This window comes from Copadichromis virginalis, linkage group LG7, assembly GCF_057382275.1.
Source record: "Copadichromis virginalis isolate Kocher_CV1m ecotype Utaka linkage group LG7, C_Virginalis_male_GT1.1, whole genome shotgun sequence".
NCBI lineage: Eukaryota > Metazoa > Chordata > Actinopteri > Cichliformes > Cichlidae > Copadichromis > Copadichromis virginalis.
Window position 1 is genome coordinate 14,964,529 of NC_140624.1, and position 9,688 is coordinate 14,974,216.

A 9,688-nucleotide genomic window follows, 5' to 3' on the forward strand; every position below is an offset into this window, starting at 1 on the left:
AAATTATTCATATATTATTAACAAGAATTTGAGATAGATAGACAGACAGACAGATAGATAGATAGATAGATAGATAGATAGATAGATAGATAGATAGATAGATAGATAGATAGATAGATAGATAGATAGATAGATAGATAGATAGATAGATAGATAGATAGATAGATAGATAGATAGATAGATAGATAGATAGATAGATAGATAGATAGATAGATAGATAGATAGATAGATAGATAGATAGAGTAATGTTTTCACACACACTTCTTTTGCATAGAAAACTATCCACTCAGAACACATCACAGAGATTTCAGAATGAGGTTGCTTGGGTAACCCTCTAGTGAATTTCCTACTCTGTCATTCAGGGGTATTTTTGAGCACCACTGATTATCACTTCATTCACTCACCTAAAAGTTGAGAGTAGTTACTGACTTATTTGGAGGTTCATAAAACATTAAAAAATGTATTTGACATTACTGATTTAAAATCAACACCTTCAAGCTCGACTGAAATGTGCAGCTTCCACGTGGAAAAGCCAAATGTCTTCACTTAAGTAATTCTAAGTGAACATGATTGTTCAGTCCTACCTGTTCTTGTACTGGATGCGTTCCAGTTCTTGATAGCTCAAGCCCAGATTGAGGCCAATAACACGCCAGTCTTGTGCTATCTGAAGAGAGATGGACAGCAGGTTGGCTTCTGTCAGGTAGCCACTCTCAGGGTCACCCAGGTTCAGAGGAGGATACTCGACCTCCTCCATGATGAAAGTGTTCTCTGAGTTTAGAGCCTACAAGAACAATAAAGAAAGTGGTCCCTTTAGAGCATAGGGAGAAAGCCTCCTCTGAAATAATGCTTAGAAAACGTTTTTCTGTACTAACAAGAGTCTAGTTTAGAAACTAATAATAATGTATATAGACAGAACATTTTACATGCAATAACATCTTTTAAGATAAGAATAAAATAGGATCCATCTCTTCAACTGACAGGAAGTCTTAGAGGTAAAGTTGTAAGCCACTGGCTGTCGAGTCCTTTCCTCTTTCTGGCTACTTCCTCTGGCAGGTTGCTGGGAATCTCCCCTCTATAAAAGGACACCTGTAACAGAGGTGCAGAGCATATTATCAGTGTTGTCCAAAACCTGTTTAACCATAAAACACAGAAAGCACATTTACCTTTTTAAATGTGATTCATTATAATCAACAAGAACATTTATTAGGAATTAATCTCCTTTAGACACAAACTCCATTGGGCAAGAAGTATTATATATCAGGCCCTGAGAACAGTTTTATGTTGTTGGTCGCTCTGTGGTTCCTTGGAAAAACAGGCTGGATTACACTGTTTCCAGTTTAGAATAACAATTCCTTTAAATTGATAGCCCGGGTCCACGGTTTATTGAGTTAAACCAAAATTGCCCTCAAATAATGGAGCAAGCACACCGCAGGGCAGCGAGGAAGAGTTTCTTTATTGCTACGCCGAAACTGATGCGATTCTTTATTATCATTGTGAAGTGGGTGAAGTGTGTAATTCTCTGTCTAACACGCTTGCAGTTCCAGACTGATGTTCGTTGGGTTGCCAGTAAAGATTGAGTAGGGTACTACGGCATTCCCATGTGAGCTCCACAGAGTAAAGCTGACGAGGACAGATCTTTGTCAATAAACCAGTTCTCCACATAGATGCCTCTGTTAAAAATGTTCTCTTATTCACCATGCGAGGAGCACAAGTCTTCTCCTTGGATATCTTACTCATAACAGACATTATCCAGACATATACAAGCACACAGGAAGCACCAGTGAGTTTACTAGAAGGAACTAAAACAGAAGGCTTTTTCCTTTTTATTCCCCTTTCCATAAAAACTGCACTACATCCATTAGGAAATAATGGGAGAGAGACCACCAATATCTAATATTCTAATGGTGAGCAATTGCAACAGAGAATTTCATTAGTTTTCAATCAACTGTTTTAGGTATCCTAGGAAGGTACAAGCTGTAAAAGAACCATTTTTAAAGAAAGTGTAGTCTTCTGACAAATCTCAGCTGTCAGGCTTAAAATTTGGATTTATAGGTCCACCTAAATAGGTACCTGGCACAAAGGACACACAGATAGATATCAGTGAAGCAAATCAGGCACACCTCACCTCCCACACACATTTGGGGATAACTACTTTCTTGCTATCTTTGGCTTCATGTTGCTCTAAAGAAAACATGTGAAAAGAGATTTATTATCTCTGAACTAAGCCATGGGACATCTGAGAAGTACTGAGAAGATGATATATGCCTCAAGAGAATGTGTATCTTTTTTAGTATTTACTTTACCTTCGTCTCCCCAAAGGTAAGGTCATTCAGCTGTCTACTTTTAACAGAGTGGGGTCTTCTGAGGCCATTCATAGAGAAATTATATCAATTCCCATGTGCTTCCACACATTTTTTTAAACCAACAGATTTAAAGGTATGTGGGGTCTATGTATGTAATGTTGTGCTATCTTAAAAATCCATACCTCACATTAAGTGTTCAGCTTTTGCTATAGACTAAAACTCTTGACCACAAGTTTTGATTCAATTCTGAGCTACCAGGACTGGATCTGCAGTGTTTTGAAAGGTGCAACTAATATTTTTTTCCAGCTCCAATGTAGCATACAGGAAAATGATGAGCTAAAATACAATAAAAAGAAACCACAGGACTGAATCAACACCACTAAGACAGGATCACAAAAATCACAGCAGTAAATATTATAGAATTGTTTTAACCTGTAAAATAGTGTAGGTCACATCTGGTCCCATCATGTAGAAATTGCTGCACAAGCATGTTAAAGGATAAAGTGCATGATGGCACTTTCACAGATGTGACCTTCAAGCTCATTTATACTGTGAAAAGTCCGTTTTTTTCTTATATACTATATTTGCATGCAAGCCTGTGAGTTTAAAAAAATGTGCTTTCCTAGTTAAATATAAAGCAGACAGTGTGTGCATGGTGGTGGTGGTGGTGGGGGGGTGGGGGTCTATGACTTACCTGCCCCCTCACTGGTCCCTTCTGACCCTGTGCTGAACAGATATACACTTCCTTCAGATTCTTCAGGCTGGAGTAAAACTCGAAACAGAGTCTTCCCCCCACACAGTCTGGTCTATCTGGAAAAAAACAGGGAAATATCAGTGTGAGACAAAAAGTTATGTCAGGCCAATCATTACACAACCGCACATCATAAGACCTCGGAAGAAAAGACAAACAAGCTAAAGTCCTTCTCCTGGCATTGATTAAATCCTTAAAAGAATCATCTGTATAGGTTTAAACACATATTTAATTTTTGTCCAAGAAGATAATTGATTCTCCTTTAAAATGACCTTTGTCCTGTTTATCGTGTGCAAATCTAGTAGTTAATTTTCAAATCGCGATTTCCAAAACACAGCGACATTGTATTCCTGGGGAAAAGTAACCTTTAAGTTAATGAAAATGTCATCACAAACAAAACATTTAAAAAGGTTTAGCGCTTTGGTGGTAAAAAAAATTTTACAGCAACAAAATAGGTTGTGTTATTTTGAGCCATGTTTTAACTGTTCCTCTTCTCCCCTTCTTTGCTCCTATGTGTCTGTTTCACTGTGACAAGCAGGGAGGGGAGCAGAGGAGAAGAATAAATGCACACAGAAGGTGAAACAGTGAACAGAGGACCTAACCCAAGCCCAAAACAAACTATGAAATATTGAGTCTGAAACCATTGCAACATAGAAATGAAGCTTTTTGATCTGATTACATAGTTATCTATGAATGTGCTGCAAATATTATGTAAATTTTGGTTGTGATTCCTATATCTGGCAACTTCACCCCACACGTGCTGAAGGACGACGGGATTTCTCCCTTAGATTGGTTACCCTGGCTGACAATACAGTTCAGAGGAGAAAATGCCATAATGGTATAGTCTGCTCTGTTCACTAATGATATAAAAACACCATCCATCCATCTTCTTCCACTTATCTGTATCAGGGTTGCCAGTTAAGCTCACTGTGTGAGCAGTGGCGACCATGTGATCAGTACAGTAGATTTGATAAAAACTCCAAATCAACCTCAAACAAGTTTCTCTAAGGCTTCATACCTGTGCTGATTTCTAAGCCTCTTTCAAAGCCAGCAAAGAACTGCTCTCCTTCCAGCAGGTCACACAGGTCTGAAGGCTGGGGTCCATCATATTGTTCTGTCAAAGACTGCATTCTGCTCTCTACCTGTGCAGGAAACACCACAACCATTGCTTAGCACCTGAGCATGCAGTTTACACCAGAAACAAATCAGTTCAAAGTCATACACTACCAAGGCTATGACACCACCCACAGTGGCTGACTCTGTGCACAGTGACAACACAGGAAAAAAAAAATCACCACAAACCTTGTTAGAAGGTAAGCACTGCAGCAGAACCTGTGAAGGATCAGTTTTCCTCTGGAGGACCAGGAACTGGACTTTGAACTGTTTTAACCTCTGGTAGATCTTCCTGACCGCCCCACTGACGCAGCGCTGTGTAGTATACCAGAGCCAGTACCTGTAGTGGTACACACATTATAATCCTACACTGTAAATTACATTTCAAAAGTGCTTTATGGTGATATAGAGCTGACCCTTACCAGGAGAAATGCGTAATGTAGAAAATGGCATACAAATGGGTAACATAGAGAGAGACTTGTGCTGTGATGTCAGTCCAGGTTTGGGCAGTGGGATCTCCATGGAGCAGATGCAAACAGGACATATCAACTGTATGGCCTGCAAAGAAAGGGAGAAAAACATTAATATACACTAATTTAATGTGTTATTACACACATGTGTGAGCATCAGGAGGGCCTAATGTACCGGTGACACCAGATGGCAGGGGAATCTGAACTTTGATTGGCTGTAGAAAATGCATGCTGGGAGTCTGGGAGAGACAAAGCAGGGGGCTGACTCTGGCCTGAGGATCACCGCACAGCGCCTGCACGTCTGACATAGACACCTGCAACACCTGCAAATCAGGAAACACCAAAGTCTTGCAGACCAGACAAGAACAGTGATGTCAATCATGTGTAGGTACTGCTGCTAGCTGACCTGTAAAGTGATGGTGCGAGTCTCCACTGTGGAATCCGGAGGAAAGTGAAGCTTTACTCCAGGATCAGCACTTGACACCAGTAAGCCTCCGGCTGGTGTGACAGAGCAGCTGTCCTTTACTGGGCGAGACACGGCCATAAACCAAGAAAAGTGGTTCACTGAGCAGCATGCCAGCTAAAGGTACAAAAAGAAGCCAGTTTCACCACTAATATAGTAATACTGTTTGTCCAAGACAAAAAAATAATTGTAATAATATCCATTTGCAGTAGCATGTTTTATGGGTTACCCTGGCTGGACGTCCCCCAGGGCGACTGCTATGGCTCTCACTTCCTCTCCTTAGCTCAGTGGGCAAAGTACTCCATGACTGTCCATCAAACGTCCGCACCACCACCTCCTTTCTTTTCGTCCGGTGATATGGCACACATACCTCAACAGGCTGTAAGCATTTTAGAGGTGAGATGCATTTATCTCATGCAAGTGCAAGAAAGAAACAGATAGGAAATAGCAAATATTTGATGGAAACCACTCAAGTTACTAGTCACATTCACACATTCATACAGTGCTTTATTTTGTGCATTTTAAGCCCATTATCTACCTCACATCCACACCTATGGCACCTGCTAACCTAACGTGCAAACAAACATAGAGAAATGGCCCAGGGTTTGATACATACATTCACCAGCCACTTCATTAGGTACACCTGCTCAATCCCTTACTGATATCAGAGGCCAAAGGAGAACAGCCACACTCCTTTGAGCTGATATGAAGGAAACAGTAATTCAAATATCTACTCATTACAACCAAGTATGCAGAAGAACATCTCTGAATGAACAACACATTAAACCTTGAAGCAGATGGTTAGCAGCAGTGGAAGACCACATCGGGTGCCACACCTCACAGCTAAGAACAGGAAACTGAGAATACAACTGGAAAAACATTGCCTGGTCTGATGAGTTTTTTGGGAAGTCTTTTCTTGGTAAACTTTGGGCATCTTACTACCAAGTAAGCATCATTTGAACACCACAGCCTACATAAATCTTACTGCTGACTAATCTCTTTATGAACACAGTGTACCAATTTTCTGATTCCTGCTTCCAGCAACTGGTTTCTTGGATATGACAAAGAACTCACTGTACTCAAATGGCCTCCACAGTCACCAGATCTAAATCCAGTAGAGCATCTTTAGGATGTGGTGGAGCGGGAGATTCGAATCATCAATGTGCAGCCAACAAATCTGCAGCAACTGTGTGATGCTATTGTGTCAATTTGTACCAAAATGTATAACACTGTGCTGAATGTATGCCATGAAGAATTAAGGCAGGGGGTCAAACCTGGTACTAACAAGGTGAAACGAATAAAGTGGCTGATGACTGTATAACTAATATTACAAAAGAACTAGGTTGGTCATGTTTACCCGAGTGCGTAAATAACTAAGGTTCTAAACAAATATGCAAACAGAGGTAAAGTTCGGTTTCTCCACAGCTGCAAATCACAAACTACCAAATCATGATAACTAAATAGTTATGGAGTGTTCCTATACGCTTTAAAATACCTTTAAAAATGTGACTCCATGAGGACGAAGTTCCAGCGGATGACTAAGAAGGATCTCATGCTCCTCCAGCTGTACCCACTTTCGCTGTGGCCTCTTCTCGGCCCAGGCCAGTTTTGTGGCTGTCACTATGCATCCTGGGGGGAACACCAGCTCAGCCCCCCCTGGGAGGAACACGTGACACCCGGCAGACGAAATGCAGAAACTAAAGAGCAAAAGGAGCATCAAACCTTTTTTTTTTTTTAAATATAGCTTGTATCAATTTAACTAACGGTATTATTTCAAAGAATGAGAAAATATGAGCCTGCTATGAGTGACACTGTACCTGTGCTGATTAAACCCAATGTGCAGTTCTGGGAGTTTTGTTTCTGCTTCATCTGGTGAGAATAAAACACAGTTAATATGCTAAAAACAAAGTTCAGCACTGCATGTTCAGGATCAAAATACATTGAGCTCTAATCGATTTTAAGCTCCTGTTTTTCTCTGTTCACCAGGTGTAGGAGAGAGAGGAGGAGGAGTTGGAGGTCGTCCCAGGGGATTGTCACGGACGTCTATTTTAAGCAGAGGCAGTTTGTTCAGACAGAGTGGGATCAGACGGAGGCCATTGCTGTAGATGACAAGTTCCCTGAGTGAAAGGAGAGAACCTGGGCAACAAAAAAAAGACAATGTTACTCTTTTTGAATTGCTCCGGAACCAATTTATCTTACATTAAGTGATTTTTCACTAGACACACCCACTCACCCTTATGCCCTTACCCATGCTCTCTGGTAGCTGCTTTAGCTTGTTCTGGGACAATTCCAGCTTAACAAGCTCCTCCAGTGAACCAATTTCGTCAGGTAGCTCCTGGAGGAGGTTATTTGACACATCCAGAGTCTGTAGTGCTTTCAGTTGACCCAGACCCGGGGGGAGAGACACCAGCTCATTCCCCAGGAGGGAGAGGTAGGTGAGGGAGGAAAGCTGGCTTATATCAGAGGGCAAAGCCGAGAGGTGGTTGTGACAGAGGAGCAACGAGGACAACATGGAAAGGCTAAGCAGACAGGATGGTAAACAGGAGAGCTGGTTGAAGGAGAGATCCAGGTGCACCAGATGGGAAAGTAAGGAAACAGATGCTGGTAAGGTGGTGAGGAGGCCAGGCAGGGGGTCACCCCTTGAGTCATGTAAACAGTGTCCTTTAGTTAGAAAGAAAAATGCAATTAGAGCAAAAGAAAAAGACAGAGAATCACAGAAGAATTATCATTCTATGACACAGTATTACATAGTTTAACTTAACTAAAGGCAACAACTAAAATGCAATGAAACAAGTATGGTGACAACCAGATGACACTGAAATAAATTTATGAAAAAAGTACCCCGAATAGCCAGTGATCGTAGCTTTGTCAGATGGGACAGGACATCCAGTGCACCATCCAGCCCTGCTTTTTCCTCAGAGCCCAGCCTCAGGTACTGAAGGCCCTTCAGCTGCCCCGGGATGGACTCCCAAAGGAGGGGCAATGCAGCTGCACCTCCCCGGTACACATCCAGGGTCAATCTTGTATCAGTCAACACAGCTGAAAGCTCCACGGAAGGAGGCAAGGGTGGAGACAAGGACAAGGGAGAAGAAGATGAGGAGGAAAAGTCGGTGTGACGGCTGGAGGAGTATGAGCAGGAGGGAAGGGTGGATATGGAGGGAGCACAGGTATCCATAAGGCTGATGGGAGACACAGAGGGGGGATCAACAACATCTCCCTGCTCTCCAAACATAGTGGGGCCAGCCATCCTCTCCTGTTCCTGATTCAAAAGTCCCCAGATTCCGTGGGCCAAAATTTCTGCAACTCCACCTGAAAGGCTGCATGCAGGTGTAACCTCCACCTCTCCGTCTTCCGTGCTGGCTGCATGGCATCCACAATCTTCATCGGGAGGCGCGTCGTCTTCGCTGCCTCTGTCCATTGAACACACAGTCTGTTAGCTGACTTGCCCCTCGCCCAGTACTTTCCTGAGAATTTCTCCCCGCATAACATTTGTTATGTACAGGTCATGTCATTACACCCAGACGGAGCTAAGAGGCTCCCATGAGAAGGGACGAACAGTTTATGTGTGGCACAAGTTCTGAATTAGTTTAATCTAACCACTACGAAGCTAAACGTTATTAGTTATGGCCATAGCTATAATTAAGAACAAAAATGCTAATTAAAAAATATCCGCTCACTACGGTGGAGCTCTTAGTATTCGCTTTAATTAACCAGAGCTGTGTACGACTTAATGCAACGTTATTAGATTACTAACGTGTAACAAAGGAGTCTGGTTTCTTAACTCTTTATCGCTACTTCCGGAAACCAGATTGTTTTTTAAAAAGAGGGCTCTGCGTCACTGTTGTTCGTTTGTTTTGTTCACAAGATCTGGCGACGGAAGATAGGAGGAGTCAAATCGACATTTTCCGTTTAATTCTAGAAGCCCGCCCCTTCGGTAGCTCTTGTGTATCACAACGAGCGCCTTGATGGTGGCGCCGCCAAAGTTTCAGCAGAGAGCGGGACTGTCGTTTTAGCAACGTGTGCAGTGATGTTAGTCCCCCTTTGTCCATCGGGCGGCGCTGTTGAGATCATTTTATTGCTGTAGGCGTTAGTGTGATGATGTCCACCCATAAACACTATTTTCAGATGTTTCATGCTATGAACAATTTTAAACGCGAACGTAATGATACGATTAATGAAATAATTTTAAAATTATTTTTTTAAATTGGTAAAATTACCAGTGACTGTGGAGGTAATTTGAGTACAGTGAACTCATTGTCATGTTTAAGAAACCAGTTTGAGATGATTTGAGCTTTGTGGCATGGTGTGTTATCCTGCTGAAAGATTCCATCAGCAGGCTGTGGTGTTTAAATGATGCTCAGTTGGTAGTAAGGAGCCCAAAGTGTCCTAAGACAAAATCCCATACAACTTTACACCACCACTAGCCTGAATCTTTGATACCTCCAATGGATCCAAGCGTTCTTGTATTTTTCAGAGATGCTCGTATATATACCTTAGCTTAAGTATTTGAGCTATTTTTGCCTTCATATCAGATCAAAGTGGTATGGCCATTCTTTCTTGACCTCTGGTATCAAAATGACATTTTCAC

The 9,688-nt window shown here is 41.9% G+C and overlaps 1 protein-coding gene across 1 annotated transcript in view; it reads right to left on the reverse strand.

The window, feature by feature from the left end:
• pidd1 (p53-induced death domain protein 1) overlaps nt 1–8,939 on the reverse strand; it is a 10,760-nt gene extending 1,821 nt beyond the window's left edge. The window contains exons 1-14 of the mRNA XM_085461989.1: nt 7,942–8,939; nt 7,348–7,761; nt 7,084–7,236; nt 6,918–6,969; nt 6,596–6,797; nt 5,330–5,479; nt 5,044–5,217; nt 4,813–4,960; nt 4,590–4,725; nt 4,357–4,507; nt 4,073–4,196; nt 2,998–3,113; nt 979–1,086; nt 585–781 (exon numbers count right to left, since the gene is read on the reverse strand). Of these exons, the coding sequence (XP_085318115.1) occupies nt 585–781; nt 979–1,086; nt 2,998–3,113; nt 4,073–4,196; nt 4,357–4,507; nt 4,590–4,725; nt 4,813–4,960; nt 5,044–5,217; nt 5,330–5,479; nt 6,596–6,797; nt 6,918–6,969; nt 7,084–7,236; nt 7,348–7,761; nt 7,942–8,518 (2,702 nt within the window). The 5' untranslated portion in view covers nt 8,519–8,939. The remainder of the gene's footprint in view (nt 1–584; nt 782–978; nt 1,087–2,997; nt 3,114–4,072; nt 4,197–4,356; nt 4,508–4,589; nt 4,726–4,812; nt 4,961–5,043; nt 5,218–5,329; nt 5,480–6,595; nt 6,798–6,917; nt 6,970–7,083; nt 7,237–7,347; nt 7,762–7,941) is intronic.
• Between the last annotated feature and the right edge of the window lie 749 nt (nt 8,940–9,688).